General features: G+C 33.4%; 1 protein-coding gene across 1 annotated transcript; it reads right to left on the bottom strand.

Annotated features, from left to right (window-relative positions):
* Positions 1-2,371: 2,371 nt before the first annotated feature.
* Positions 2,372-13,873, bottom strand: LOC111032992. Its single transcript, XM_022313516.1, has 4 exons — positions 13,382-13,873; positions 7,119-7,638; positions 5,137-5,415; positions 2,372-3,205 (listed from the first exon to the last, which is right to left on the bottom strand). The coding sequence occupies exons 1-4, from the start codon at positions 13,441-13,443 to the stop codon at positions 3,077-3,079; spliced, it is 990 nt and encodes a 329-aa protein (XP_022169208.1). The 5' UTR covers positions 13,444-13,873; the 3' UTR covers positions 2,372-3,076.
* Positions 13,874-17,454: the final 3,581 nt, after the last annotated feature.

The raw sequence follows: 17,454 nt of genomic DNA, 5'->3' as shown, positions 1-17,454 counted from the left end.
TGAAACGCATAGTACATCAGGATGGAAATGTTCTGGGTTTTCATAGTTACAGTTTTTACTTTAAGAAATCACGTGTATTGAAATATATAATACTTAGATTTTTTAATCAAGTGCATTTTAAATTTGTGTATCGCTCAAGTCGTGATGGAAACTGACCACCCACCAATTTCTCGCTTCTAGAGATCATATCTACTAACCGTTTTTCTATAGAACATGACATCGTAATAAAATTACTCAACAGAAATTATGAGACTAATTGTAATTTACTTAGAATTATTAGTATTTAAATATATTCAATATTTAAAGTTTTAATTTTTTTAATTGTCATCAAAATTATTTATAGAAAACGCCTTAAAAAGCAAAAGCAAGTTTAGTTTTACTATTAAGACCTAGAGCAGAGGGTCATAGATGACTCTGAATGTTGTATGTTGTATTTAAGACAAAACAAATTTTTCTATTAAAAATCGGGATCATTATAAGTAATGAATAATAGTTTTTCTCTTTGAATAAAATATGATTGACAAACGCTAATAGGTATTTAAAACCATTCCAAAATTAATGAATATTAGGGACAAAAAAAAATATTGTAATAATACTTGAATACTTTTTTAAATATTCGAATACGTATTCAGAATATATTTTTTGAATATAATCGAATACGTATTCGGAATATTTTAATACTCATTTATTCGAATACGCATTCCGAATACAAAATAAAAGTACTCTTTACTAAACTGACTTTTATTAGACCAAACAATAATGTTGCATTATAAAATAAGTCATTTAAATAAATCATTTTTCTTTTAAACCTAAATTGAATTTAAATATGATACTAAGAATATGTCAGAGTGAATTACATTGTTTCTTTTTCTATTGTTGTTCAATTTCTCCAGCTCATCACTGTATAGAGTATTTTTTCTGTTGAACTTATATTTAAATGGAATACTTATAGTGTATTCTAATAAAGAGCATTTATGGCATTGAGTAAAATGTAAATATTTGAATGGGGTACATTTTCCAATTATTTGCTTGCAAAAAAATCAAATCGTGGTAAGGTTTTTTTTAATATAACATATTATAACTAACTTGCAATGTCTGAATCTTATGTTAACATTGCTACATCACCCAGTGGCGGATCCAAGGGAGGGGTAAAAGGGTAAATACCCCCCCCCTGAGCTTATTATATTTAAATTTTATAAATGTATTTAAAAAAAAAATGTCGGTAGAATTTTTTCGTTTTGATAAAAAAAATTGTAGGAAATCTTGATAAACATGATACGGGTTGTCAGAATCAAACCACAACATAATATTTAAGTTATATTCAGCGTTACGTATCATTGCATATCGGTATGAACCGCTAGATTGTATTCCTCTGTTATCTATTTACATTGTTCCATTGTGTCTTACCTATACATTTATTAATAGCTTATAACAATTAACGGTTATAACGATAAAAACGTACCCACTACCCAAATGAATTATGATAAACTGTCAATCGGGATTTGGTATGACGGTTTACTACATGGTAACTACACTTGTTAAATGTTAAAACCACAAGTACACTAATAAATAATAATAAAATTCTATCTTATCTTTTTGTATGTATATCTACGATAAACTATCTTGTAGACTGTAGTCTTTAGATTTTCAGATTAGTTGTGTCCTACGCATCAAAGTCAGTGCGTGACGTGTATTATTATATTTCCATTCCGTATTTTCAATTTAATTTTGTCACGTAAAAATGTCCAAACGAAAGTCTAATCCTATTCTAGAAATGTTCAATAAAAAACAAAAAAATAATGAAAATGACGTTGATCACCTAGCCTCACACTCGCCTGTGAAATCAGTAATAGATCAATGAATTACTAAATCCGTAAAAAAAAAATATTGTTTATTAACTTATATTTGATATTAAAACTGTTAATAGAGCTGCAATATGAAGATATTATAATTGAGTGTAAAGGTGATGAAGAATTAAATGTAAGTAATTTATTACAACTTCATTCTGACAATCCTGAAAGTGTGAATAATGAATGTAATGATGTTGGTATTTTGTTGGAGACAAAAACTATTTTCACTGATACCATAAAAAAACACTTGCTTACAAATCCATTTATTCTCCATCAAAATGATCCGCTACCATATTCTGAGCATTTAAAAAAAGGAAATACTGTAAAATATTATTTAAGATTTCATCATCAAGTAGGTATGAATAGTATCTGATGGATATATTTTTATTCCCCCCCCCCTGATGAATTTCTGGATCCGCCCCTGACATCACCATAGTAACATACTATAGTGTATTTTATCAACTAAAATTACCTTATACAGTCAATCATGTATGATAGTAATGAATGTACTCATATGGATATAATCGTATGAAAACAATATATTTCGAATAAATAACTAACCAACGCGCATTGTACAATAATATCACGTGCAACATGACTACATTGCAAAAAAAATGAAATAATATTAATACACATATACAATTATTTTAATCTTTTAATAAGTATAGCACGTCGAGTCTTAAGCGAAACAATACAATATAATAATCAATAATGGTACAAATAATACTAAAAAAATATATACATTTGTTGATAATGTACGCACAGCATACTTCCTAAGATTATTATGGCGGATCAGAGCAATACAAATATATTACATCATGCATATAATGTACTCACTCCAATTCCTATGACCAGTGCGTTTACAGAAAAAGAAAAAAACTTACCTATGTTCCCGTTGTACTCTAATAAATTATACAAGCTATTAATACGCCACTAATTACTATTATTTACTAATGATGACTATAACTGATGATAAATAATAAATCGATTCATATAATATACATATTGCAATAAATAATATGTACCTAATTATATTCGATCGGTTGCCCAATAATATGGTTTAAGATTGATGGATACATGGCTGCATAATATTATTATGATTTATCGTAGAATACTATTATCATGTCTTTGCGACGTGCCGTGGACCACAGACACTGTAGTGATTCCGTTGCAGCCGATTTTGACTACTTTGACCTTGCCTCCTTCGACGACCGCGTTATGCATCATCATCGCCGTCTAGCCGTGGTCGTGGTGCCGTTTGTCAGTCCCCTGGAAAACAGATTGGATGGCCTGAGGCTCTGACCGATGGAGCCCATCAACTCGACGGCGAAATCACGGACGTTGCCCGGTGAGTTCTGCGTTGGGAAAAATAAAAAAAAGTTACCAAAACTTCAATGAAAACAATATAAATGTCTTATAATAATGCTCTAGTAAATAAACATGTAAACGCAGAAGTGTAATAGATAATTAATTTATGACATTAAATTATACTGCATAGTGTTTGTCACAAGCTGCCGATAGATTAGTTGCTAATGGAGTACGCAGCTTCGTTAAAGGGGTTCGATATAGGCAAATCTAATGACATTTTTGGAAAAATATATATTTTGAATATTCAAAATATTTAAATAGATACTGATTCAGAGTAACTTACATGCGGTGCCATTGTTGATTGTTGTGTACTTACAAAATCAATAATCATATAGAAACAACTAACAAGGTTTCAAGCGGGAAAAATAGAAAAGGCTATAATATAGTGAAGAAACCAAATTTTCATCATACAATTCATCATTTATTCTTTTACTGACAAAAATTGTACTACTTAACGTTAGGTTAGCTTAGTTCTTCTGGTACGAAATGATTTTTAACTAGCAAATTATGGACTTGTGTTGCGTTCTTTTATAGGATTTATGAATAGGTAATAGTTGTTTTACACGGGAATCTAATCACGATTAGTTAACATTTATACGATTAGCTATTTCTTTATTGCTTTGGGCTTTGGGCTCATGTATGAAGCTATTTATGCGTATGAAATATGAAACAATGACCCTAAATTTGTGAGTACCGATTTTTTGGTGATAACAACTTGGTTTAAGAAATTGAGGTAAGACGGATTTGAGAAGAAAAATATTTTTGAGCAAAACTACTTTACCCGGTGACTCTTCTTTCAATTTGTATTCTGTGAACAAATATATTTATATATTATGCCGAAAAAATGGAAATGAAATCTGAATTTCACGGAAACTCTAAGGTTTTACTGTTATATAGCCATCTGAAGAAAGTTGTTTTTATCTAACAGCACATATTATTGACCTGGTAGGGTCACTCGGTCGCTGCGTTCGCTCGAACTATTTATATCATAAACATACCTTGATTTGTTATGTAAAACCCTAAACACTAAAAGATTCAAATGGCTTTAACATTAATACTTTGAATTTCCATGAAATTCAGATTTTATAATCATGTTCAGCATACATTGTAGAAAAAAAATGTTAAAAAGAGTGGCCCAGTTAAGTTGTTTTATACAATATATTTTGGTTACTTTATTGAAAAGCTGTGGCGTCATTTAAGTTTGTAGTAAAGGGGGGGGGGGCAAAACTTTCCTTCGATCACAAGCACATAATTCATATTATGTTCCTTTTGCTTCATAAACACATACATACATAACAACTTCCATGCACTGTGCCTAAACATAAATTTATTCCAATATTTCCAACTATTAAGTAATTAGTAATTGGTAATTATTATATTTATAATTGTGACAATAATTTCTTAGTACACAATATAATATATTTTCTCAAAATATTTTAAAAATAGCCATATTTTTATGCTCATTAAATATAATAATAGTTCAACAGAAACATCCCGGCACTGGCCCATCGGGCTGCTTTTAAAATCATCAGACAGAGGCAACCCAAAGCCCACCTATCCCCCTTCCCCCCAAATTACGCCACTATTAAAAAGTGACGACCGTTAAGTGGTGAATACGCATTCACCACGGTTTAGTATGTATCTGATCAATTAACCAGTTACATACATAAAACGAGCGATCCTCGTGTAGGTAATAACACGATAATAACCTGCAAGACGGATATTTTCAAAAATATTCTGAAATTCGATTATTGCGACTGCTCATTCAATGCATAAAGATAAGAGACTCTGACCTGCACGACAACAGTTGTATAGTGTTATCGTGTCGAAAACGCGTTGTGCAAAAAACCATCGGCGTACAACATAACAAAAATATTTAAATTTATTGTAAAGCGATCTATATCAATTGGACACCGACCTTGATGGCGGACCGGAGCTCGGAGTCAAACAGACGGCGCAGGCCGCGGTAGTTGCGACCAAACAGCTTGCCCAGCGCTTGGCCGGCCATCCTTTGGTCCGTGGCCGCCGTGGTGGACGCCGCTCCGCCGCCGACCTCGTTGTCAGCGGTATTGACGGCGGCCATCATCATCTGGTCCGCGGCGGCAGTGGTGGCCGCAGGATCTTTGGCCGCCTCGCTAATTGTGTCACGCACGATGCTCGAGACGTTTCGGAATGCTTGACGGGCGTCCGAAAAAGTCTGCAGCAAAGAGAGAGCATAAATAAATGTCGTGAACTTTGACAGTAGATCGTTTAGAAATATAACTACAACTATTGCAGATCCAGATAATTATTTAATTTTTTTTTTTTTTTGGGGGGGGGGAGATAATATATTATGAATATTAAGTAAACTGTAAAATCTGTATTTTAATACACATATACCTACTATTTATTTAATATTAAACGCAGAAATACAAGTTCCTACATAAAAAAATCCAAAAGGCATTACTTTATTTTTTATTTATGTATTATGTATACATAGTATATACGTCCAGGTTATTGGCGTTTCTGAAATACATTACATTTTAAAGATTGATACTAAATATTTTATGTGTATTTACACGAAAGGCTTATGTTAATTTAAAATGCCATTACTATTTTGAATAATAACATACATTTTAAATTTCATATTCTGATATTATTTTAAGTATATTGATCTATAAAAATCGAATTTCGAACAAATAGTTTATTAGTGTTAAAAGTTTAGTAAAGTCAAGTAGTGGGCATATAGTTTGCGGTTACCCCTTTGTATCACTCTGCTCTACTTCTTATATGAACTTTAAACACTTATAATTAGTAATAATTTATAAATAGCTCATCTAAAGTTCGAATTTTATACATCTTTATCCCTAAAAATATTATATTCTAGAATAAGGAATTCAAAATGTATGTTGTCATTAAGAAATAGTAAAAATTTATAATTTTTAATAAAAATGTTGATTTTAAAGATATACAATTACGTAAAACAAATATTTTCAAAAAAAGTTATGTTTTTGAAATAATGAGTATGTTACGTTAAACAGATGATGTACTGATGTACAGTAAAAAAATATTATTATTTTTCGTAAATGTAAGTTAATGTGAGTTTTTGTTTCTAGATTAACGACAAAATAAATATTTTTGACCTCATTTGAGTACGTTATGATAATTATTGACACTTCAACAGTTTAAATGGTTTGACATTTATAAACAAAATATTATGTTTATTCGTTATCAAGCCCCACCGCCTTCATACCCGTGCTAATATTTATTGATTGATTCGTTGATTTGCCGCACTTCGGGGAGAAAAGTTGGTGTAGACATCGCGGTTTATAATATATTATAAATTTAGCAATGAACAACGTCATCTACAATGTATGGACATAATATTGTACAGTTGTACTGGGTTGTTAGGATGGAGTAAACGGTTTATTTATTTATTGTTGTTTTTTTTTTTTTATTGAAACATTAAGAATCCATGAAATAGATACCATCTATAGTTTAGTGTGCTTCGTGCCACTATTTTTGACACATGACTGAGTTACGAAAGTAACGAAATCGAATGTTCACACGATACGAATGAGAGGTTAATCCGTTTGCAACCATCAAAAATGCCTCTAAGGCTCTAACGAATAACTATTGACATTACGTCATAATATATCTAGTTATGATAACATCACTGATTTAAAAGATTGACAACTTTTTTTTCAACAGTTCAATATAATATTACATTATAAATTAAAAACATGACGTGGCTATTTCACAGAAAATAATCATGGCATGGAAAATTACTGCCCGTCATGTCACGTCAGACACCGGTTAGGGCATGTGGGTCCTATATATGGGTCCTTTCGGTATTTTTCACTTGAGAAATGTAATAAGTACCGAATTGTGTATTATATATTTTATATAAGGTATACTCACTCCACCGATCAGCGAAAATGTCAAAGCCACAACTCCGGGTTCACGGTTTGTGTTCTTGTTAAACAGTTGCCTTTTCTGCCTTGATGAGTCGTCGAGATTACCGCCGCCGTTGTCGTATATCCGCTGACCACCCACCTGCTGCTGCTGTTTCTGTAGCTGTTGATGGTGCCACAGGTTGATGTAATCGGCGGCTTGTGGTCGGCGGATGTCGCGCACGGCAGCGTCGGCCATCGGCACCATGGACGCGACGGTCAAGAGTGCGGCTGAAGACAGCACTACGGCCAACAGAGCGGCCAACAAAACGAACGCCGCAGCGGAAGCGGAGGCGACAAACGCAGCGGCCTCAGACGGCGGCTCGCTGTCAGAAGATTCGCTTGTGTCCACGGCTGTCTTGCCGCTGTTTCTTCTGGTGGTGGTAACGGTTGTGGTGGCGTAACAACAGGCCAAGCAGTGACAAAAAGTGTTACTGGTTGAGGCCGTTGGCGATGTCCGTTTGTCGTTCACGGAGTGGCCAAAGTCACTGTGTAAAAAGAAACGAAAAAAAAAATTATAATAACAAAAACCAAATCAATTGCTAGTTCAAAGCGCTATAATTTCACATTTTAAAATATTTTAATTGTAATTCAGTTCATAAGGAGCAAATCTGAGAGATACGTGTGTAATTATAATATCGACATTATTTGAAATTCAAAGAAAATAACTATCAAAGATTTATATAGTTGGATAGACATATAGTTCGTTGTTTGCTGAATCGTGTTTAGAATATGTCACAAAACAAACTAATAGCGCATTGTAACAATAACGTACTGTCTGTCTGTAGTCAGATTCGTAGTAACTAAGAAGAATAACATTCTTATTCGGATACGGACAAGAAGTTGCTGCAGAGGTGTATAGCTTGTCGCTGTGCAAGTCCGTGTGGAGGTATGGTAGGAGGCAGAGCCTACATCACGCGATACGTCGATCTAACCGGAAGACTCCGTCGTCATATTAATTCTTTTCGTGAGACAGCGGCGAATAATAACAATAATAATAATATTGAATACTATTACGTGACTGAGACGAACACTATGCTGTGACGACACGAACGTGGTGCCCATCGTGGGGAGGTAATAAGGCATAATAATCGTGTCTACATGCCTGGTACTACTGTGCCTACGAGATACCTATACACACACACACACACACACACATTATTACGGCTATAATTGACCGGAAAATGATAGACACTGCGGCGGGACCCACATGTACCCACGATGTTGTATCATCATAATAATAAAAATGTTACATGGGCATCAACGGATATTAAAATGTATACGCTCTCTTCCCGCGCGATGATCCAGAAGAGTACCGTATTAATAACAATTGATTATAACAATATATGTTTTAATTACGATATTATGTATACGACATCCGCGTAACTGTTACATTATGCTTATGCACACTGACCGCGTAATACAATAATATTGTTATGCATACGTTCTGTAGCTGTACGCGCTCGGCGTACCCGCTCGACCGCGCCCACGCCCACGCTTCACTTTGAGCGCGAAAACCGTCTCACGCGATCTTATAGTCGCGAGCCCTGGGCGAATTGTAAATTGCTACACTAACAGCAGTGGGTCGTTCTTTCTAATGAAAATAGTTGTCCGGTCGAAAATACTTGTTTCTGAATAAGGTCACTTCCTGACATTGTTAATACATCAGAATATTATAATCTAGTGTCGTAACCGATATTTTGTTTTCTTTCTTAAAACGTGCAAAAACTACTTAAACAGACCGATCAATGGTGGCCCACAGCTATGCTTATAACATATTATCAGGTCCGACTTGTAACACTATAACTATTATGAAAATTAATATATTTGGTTGTTATCAGTCGTGAAACGTTAAAAAGCTGCACACCCACAAATTGTGCCTAAAAAAGATCTCTCTCAATCTATGTAGTCACAGTTGGGAAACCGAATTTATACAGAAGAAAATATATTTTGCTGGTTTTTATTATTTTTAAATCATTAATACAAAAAACTTTATTAAAATCTATTGTTTTAATGTTTGTTTGGAATTAAATAATAGTATAACAACAATTATGAAAACGGTATGACACAAAAAAATTTAACTGTAATACTGTGTATACATTTTGTTTCTTATCGCTATGATTGCAGCCTGAATGCCGTTAGTGGTTATTTTTCGAGTGAAACTTTTTTTTTATTCAACAAATCGTGCAACAACCGACCACGGTAGCACTGTGAGTTAATTTGAATTTGTAGTAGTAATGTTTGAAATGCGATTAAAAATAAAATTTGTCATTTTGATCAATATTTCACGAATATTGCCTATTTCAAACCCCTTAAAAATCGAACGACACACATCTCATACGGTCATATATCAATAACAAATTCATATACTCCATCACATTGGTTAATGTATTCTTAACATTATTATTTGAGTAGCCTTATACCTAAATAGCCAATAGATATTTTACAAAACAACCATTTTGTATATTGCAAATCTAACTTTAATTTACTGTAGATATTTTAAATTTAGTTAGTTTCACTTGTCAAGAGAATAAACCTAGTTCAATTTTAGGTAACCAAAATTATTACATACATAACCAACTAGTGTAACTTTTTAACTAGATCGTGCCTAGTTCCGTTTGCACTCGATAGTTACTAGTTGGTATGCATATGCTGTACACGGAAAGCACGTCATACAGCGTATACAATGTTGAGACGACGACAACGACGTAACAATAAACATTTTCGATTGTTTCGCTCGCGGTTTGGTTACCAATTAGGTTCGTTGCAAAAAGAGAAGAGTATAGGTTCTTTAATTTGAACAATTATTTTTAAGGAGGTGTGTTCTTTTTTTGGCAAACACTGTTTAGGGAGTTAAAAATGTTTCAATCACCACGTATCTACGACTCCACTGCAATATTTCTACGCTTAACCCATAACATTGTTAGAGCACAGTTGTTTATCCTGCAGGACCGGACTTAAGTATAAATGAAAATCAGGTGCGGGGATCAACTAATTAGGGCTATTATTTTTAGTGAGTAATTTGACTTATTGTATTATTGTAATTGATACAAGTACAAGCTATTCAAATTTCAAAGTTATTTTTAAATCGTTTGCTATCCACAAGGTAGTTATTGTTCCGATCAATCCCGAATAATCCCAATTTCATACCTCAAAATTCAAGAAAAATATAAGGATATACTTTTATACATCACAATTAACATTTTTTAAGTATTTAAATCCACAGGTCTAAATGTCTAAATGTTTCTTTTGTCTACTCTGTAACTCTTGCGTCTTACATATCATACTACGGATACGTTAATAACGAAGTATATTCTATTGACTATTGTTCTTGTGGTCATAGGGAGGCAAAGGGGCTACGACCATGTGGTATGTGCTTAAATTTTCATCAATTTTCACAACCTTCCCCTACCCTCACTTATCAAAATCACGAAAACACAATTGAAATATTCTTTATTTACAAAGTTTTATGTGAATCAATTATAGAATTATATTTATTTTATTTGTGTTTAATAAATATTTTTTAAATGAATCATTTTTAGTCATGTGATATTGTATTATAATTTAAAATACATTTTTATTCAAAAATATTACTAGAAAACATGTTTATTCTCGCTAATAAATTGTTTTATTATTAATCATCGCGGTCATATTATGCCATTATGGTCCTTGTGTTCGCGGCATAGTCTACGTACAACATTTTTTGGATAGAATGTTTTTTCAAGGGCGTATTACAGACAAATAAACAGTAGGTACTTATTAAAGTATTATTGCAGTACACCGTAAGGTTCTCGGAGCGTCATCGTCTATAATAATAATAATAATCATATATAGAGCGCCGGTCGACGGCCTCGGCACCGCCGCCGTGACTTTCACTATCGTAGTAATAATAATATTATAACGATATTAAATTCTCTTTCGTTCGGTTCGTTCTCGATTTCTCTCTCCTCGTTTTTCTCGCCTACATATTAACAATATATTATGTTATTATCGCCACCACCACTCACGGAATTGCTATTCACACCGATGTCCGAGTGCCTTAGCCTTATCCTACTTCCAGGTGAGTGTGTGTGTGCATGAGTGTAATATTATATAGCCGTCTTGCCATGATGTAATATCGTTGCCGGCCGATGGACGGCGGTGGGTCCTTCGCCGGCTCATTAAAAAAATAAAAAAACACACAAAAAAAATTATATTAAAACACGCGTTTGCCCGCGTAATCCCATATGTAGGTAATATGTATGTAATAGTAATACATTTCGTATTATTATCATTTATCATTATATCCTTTCAGTCGATTTTTAAGTTTTCGTGACCGGCGTGTGCTATAAGGAAGACTACCACGACGTAATGACCATAAACATTTTTATACTGTATTTATAGTAGGTATTATGATGATACGATGTTCTTCGTAATAAACGCGTGTTCGCATGCCACACACATAATAATTAATATTATATATTATATATTACAAGTACTACGTTCGATATTAATAGTAGGTGATATACTTATATTCATATTATCGTTAAAAGCTAATTGCGATGATATTATATCCTACTATGTATATGTCTGTATACTTATGTCAGCCATTAATAACTGTTACAATAATCCGATAGCGTCCGCGTGGATGAAGGCTATACTAATCGAATGTGGACTTCATTTGGAATTTTTAGGAGGGGTGGATACAAAGGTGGTTATGGAGGCAAAAGTTTACTCCCTTTTCTTTATATCTAGTTTCAAATACACATTTTTCATTAATCGTTACGCATATTTTTCAACAATATTATACTTTGTCTCTACATCAATAATATTTTATATGATTTTTTTAACAATGAATATTTTAACTAATATTTTTATTGCTTATTATAGATGTGTATTTTTAATTATGATATTCCTATAGATATACTCATGTATTTTCGACTATTTTATTTTAAAGCAAAGACTAACGTGAATGGGTCAAACATATTCAATAACACAAAATAAGTGCTTCTTGAACGTATACCAATCCACCTAAAATGTAGTTTATTATATCGCTATAGTCTATCTATCAACTAATAGGAGAATGTACTATTTATAAATGAGAAGTAACGTTCAAAGTATTATCTTCAAAATTAAACATGACTTCAGTGTGACTTTGAGGTGTCTGAATAAAAATGTTTCTTCAAAAAAACCGAATTACTTGTCCATCAAAAAACACGTGAAATTAGGTTTTCTTCTGTTTTCAAGAAGATAAAGTGGAAAAATGAATGCAGACCTTTAAAACCAACACAGCCGTGTAATTTAATTCACACTCAATGATATAATGTAATACACGACCTTTTGCATTAAATGGACACAGGGTTTATGGTGGTGTAGAAGTGCAGTGTCATTCACCATACCGGAAATGTGTAATCGAACACCATATTTACATCTTTCTGATTGGCAATATTTTAAAATGTTTACATGGAGTAAGGAGGTTTGTTAGAACTTTAGGAGGTGTCAACCAACAGAGATCAATTCATTTATAAGCTACTTGTACGAATGTGCGAGTGTAACAATAATAATATTCGTGATTTTCAAGTGTCCGTAAACAATACTATACAAAGAAATATTTCACCGAGTAAGATGTACAAGACGTCTAAGATATCATGTAGGGGAGTGCAATAATTATTATTTTATTATGTTTGATATTTTTGGTTAACTTAATTAAAATATTAAAAAAATTGTTTTCGTGTTTTTCAAAATTATGAAACTACCATATAATTTGTAAAATATTTTAAAAGTCAATACACTGATAAACTCGCTTAAGACACTCAAATAGCTATACAAGTCGTAAAGGTTTGACAGAGTAGTGAAATGAGACACTCTAAAGCATTAGCCATACGAACGATACTCGGGAGTACGGCGGGTTGTTGTCATTCATAATCCGACGCAGAGCCGTCGAAAGTCAGCACTTATTACATGTGACACAAGTCATACATGGTTATGACTACTAATTAGAGTATTTAAATGTTACTACTAAATAAAGTGGAGTTGGTAATAATAAGTACAGATTATAAATCGGTTCAGCGATTACCTCGGAACATTTCGTCGGTTGGCGGTGTTTCGGGCTGGTATTTTTCAAAAAAAAAAATGTTTAAAATCCGAACACGCCTTATTCCAACTCGCGAAATCGTCGGTTTATGTAATAATTATAGTAGGTTTGTATTCGATATTAATCTCATTATATTTTAATATCAGTTGTGTAGGTACCTGCAGTCGGTAGCGGCTGTGGTCCCGGCGGTGAGACCGCGGGTACATCGGGCCGTCACCATCCTCGGTGAGGGTCGCGTCGATTCCTACGAGCCGCCGCGGTCGCCGGCGACGTTCTGCCGGCTGCAGTTGGTGCAGTGCTGGTGGCGCAGAATAATGTGCCGGATGACCGTATCGTCACCGCCGCTGCCGTACACGTGCAGCAGACGGCAGACCGCGGACATGACCTCGAGCACACTATATGTACGGTCGACGTATACGGTACGCCGGGACGTCCAGAGGATATCGGAAAACGGCAGGACGTCTGGGGCGAGTACACGAGGATAATAGTAATTATTAACGACGAATAGGTAATTGTAATATTACGTTCAGCGAAATAATAAATAATGTCCCGGAGATGTCGACGCGTGTGGGCAGAGTGCGAGTGTCGGTGGGCTGCGGCAGCTCGTCGTCGGATTTCGATAGCGGACGCCAGACTGCCGGGCAGTCGCTATACGCGGTGGGCCTCGACCAACGCCACCACCGCCACCGCCTCCTCCGGTTCTTGGAACGCGTGCACGCCGCACCACCACCGCAACCGCGCGGAGTGGGTGTAAACGCATTCGGAGAGATGGGTATATGGTGTCGTGTGTGCGCGCGTGTGTATATAGTATGTCATATGACGGCGTGGAGTGAGAGGCGTGCAGGTGGTGTGTGGAAGGTCTTTTTCGGCGGCAGTGACAAAAAAATAATAAAAATATATCATTTTTGTACCGGATAATATTTAAGTAAGTGAAGGAAAGAAAGAAAAGAACCTCTGCGGCACGCGTGGAAGAGGGGTGGAAGTGTGGTGGGAACCAGGCGTCGGCGGTCATCGCGTTACGGATGAAGTAACTCTTATCATAATATAATAATATTATAGTTCCTATATGCCCACTGCAGCTTATAGAAATATATGTAACCTGCCGTATATATAATGTATAGGTATATAATATGTGGTATGGTTGCATCATCGCCGCCGCCGACGACCGGTCACGAGAGTGGTATAGGTATGCAACATTCGCTCAACATTATAGTAGACGACCAGCAATCTTCAGATGCACGACCTACGACGGAAGCATATCTACTATCTACATCGTATTAGGAACTATACCGTCCGCTTTATTATTTAATAATATTATCATGTTGCCTTACATAATAAGTAATAACGTATAATATTGTTAAATTATTCAGGGGATTCGATGCTGACTGGGTTTTGTACCAAAATATACCTATCTTATACCAATCTCACGGGTATCTTAGTAAACGGGAAGAAGTCTTAACTTCAGAAAACAGATTGTCATTTTTTTTGGAATTAGCTCGGAAAATGTTTTTCTGTTTTATGAAATTGAAGTTCAGTTCTTTTTAACCCATTAAGATTTCATTCGTACATTTCGAATATTAAGAATTTCATATTATTAATAATATCAAATTGAAAAAATCAATTATAAAATATAAAAAAACGTTTACAAGTAATACAAGTAAATCCCACGAAGAATATTCAAATATTTTTCAGACATTTTGTCGAATAAATAGGTTCATTAATACAATCAGTAAAATATTGATACAGTTAAAAAAATAACGATTGAAATTCGTGTAGCTCATATAATTAACACGTGCTTGCATGTGTGAGATGCACTGCTATTTCTCTGACACTACTGCCACACACACGAATGATATCTTATTAGCTATTACTTATTACATACACAATTACACGACATGTTCACAAACAATTAAAAGTTTGCCTATATCGAACTCCTTAAAAATATCGGTACTAAATTCCCTTGTGGTAAAAGTGGGTCATTCGCAACACCCCTTCCCCTCACTTCACTCACGACAAAATCGAGTAGTTCGAAACTTAGGTCACCGAAGTCGTCGTCATCGTCGAGAATGTCGTTACGAGACATTAAAACGCGTTATATTATTGCGTTACACAATACCAGCTGATCGATATACTTACTATTCGAGACTATATATTTTTCATTTTCATTCAGTTTAATATCGCCTAATCAGTCTTGTAAAAATATTTAAAAATATGTGTTCTAATACATTCTTACCTAATAGTCTGTAGTATCTATTGAGTTTGCAGTTTTACCGAAATAGAGTGATTACAGAGTATTATCAATTATAATTTATCATAAACAATTTTATTATACGATAAATATATTTGTAAATGCATCACAATTTTAATCTAAATGCATATGCTTCAACTATTCATTAATTTGCTTGGAGTTGTACCACTTATACTTTATCCAATATAAATAAGAATGTATAGACATAGGCGTAGAATTGTGGGGGCTAAGGGGGCTATAGCCCCCCCCCCAGAATTCTACTAAGCCCCCCAGAAGTTCTCGTGTAATAGTTTACTGTCTTATACGTCCATATGTGGGAACTTAAAACATTTTCTATTATTTATTTTGATATCCGAAGAATATTTTATTTGATAATTCAAATTTTTAATTATTCATTTATTTATACATTACAATATCATATCGACATTCGACATCAATAACAATAATAATATTTTGTTATATACCTAGTTCTATCTTCTATATTATAAATTAATACATTTTAATCATCAGAAGACTATATAGTGACGTTATCGCCGTTTACATTTTATTGAACATTACGAGGTTAGTAAAATACATGAAAATATATTATTACATTAATGTTAATATAAGGTTTTTGTTTTTAGAATGCTTTATGTATTGATAAAGACTAACTTAAAGCTGAAATGCTAATTATGAAGAATTGTATTAACCCTTAAAGATGATTTTGACATAGATGCTATTGTATCAGAAATCAACAAAAACATTTTTCCAAATTTGTATAAGCTTTTGCAAGTAGTACTTATAATTCCAGTAAGTTCTGCTTCTTGCGAAAGATCGTTTTCGGTAATGCGGCGAATTAAAACATGGCTACGAAATTCAATGTCTAACGATAGATTTGAAAATCTATCGTTACTCTTCATATTGAAAGGGACTTAGCTAATAATATCACATCTGAAGAGGTTCTTAATGTATTTGCGCAAAAAAGCAGACTTTAAACCTTATAATATAGTAATAAGTAATAATTTCCTATTTGAAATGTTTTTTTTTTAAATATTTAATTCAAATACAAAATATGCATTTGATAATAATATGATGTATGGTATATTATTTATTTTTATTTTACTTAATAATGTGCTTCTTTAGTCCTTTTTATATTTTGTTCCTTTATATTTTTCTATAGTTATATTTGTAGAATATAATATGTTCTGTACCTGAATCATTATAGCCCTTATACAAAGTAATTCGCAAGCAGTTGCGGCAGCGTCATTGATACCACAAAAAAAAGGCTATAGCCCCCCCAAAAAAAAATCATCACGCTGCGCCTATGTGTATAGAAACCAAAACCCACCGCATTATTATAAAATAAATTAGTATGTAAAATATATGATTCCTTTATCTTTGCTTTTACATATAACCAAACTTGTAGTTCTTAATATTCCGATATTGAATGAGTATATTAATTTACGTCATATTTCACCGAAATAATTTTGTTACATTTGGTGCATACACGTGTATATGTATATGAGAACAATAGAACATAATATTTCGTAATTTTTAAATTTCTTAGTGCATAATAAAAATTGATACTAATATTAGTTATAACTTCTTAAACACACTAATTTATTCTCAAATCGAATTAATAAGCAGAAAAAAATAATTATACTAAAAAACGTATAGATATTATTCACTACTGTAGCATGAAAAAATATTTACGTAATTATAAACATGTTTATAAGTGTTTTCATAATTTGACTGTAACACATCTCATTATATTAGTCTACTGCTTTATGAACATGATTATTCTCAAGGTTCTGGTATATAAAATTGAAATTGGGGCATTAACTATTAATTTAATAATTAATAACACAACAATATGTTCAATATAATTTAGCATATCCATTATGCATAGGTACCTATTATTATAGTATTCAATATCCCTATCGGTACCTATATGTCTGTAGACATCCATACAACCTTATACGATAATATATACTTTAGTTATCG

Source organism: Myzus persicae, unplaced genomic scaffold (genome assembly GCF_001856785.1).
Source record: "Myzus persicae strain clone G006 unplaced genomic scaffold, MPER_G0061.0, whole genome shotgun sequence".
NCBI lineage: Eukaryota > Metazoa > Arthropoda > Insecta > Hemiptera > Aphididae > Myzus > Myzus persicae.
Note: the sequence above shows the minus strand (reverse complement) of the source record. Positions and strands in the feature narration are given on the sequence as shown.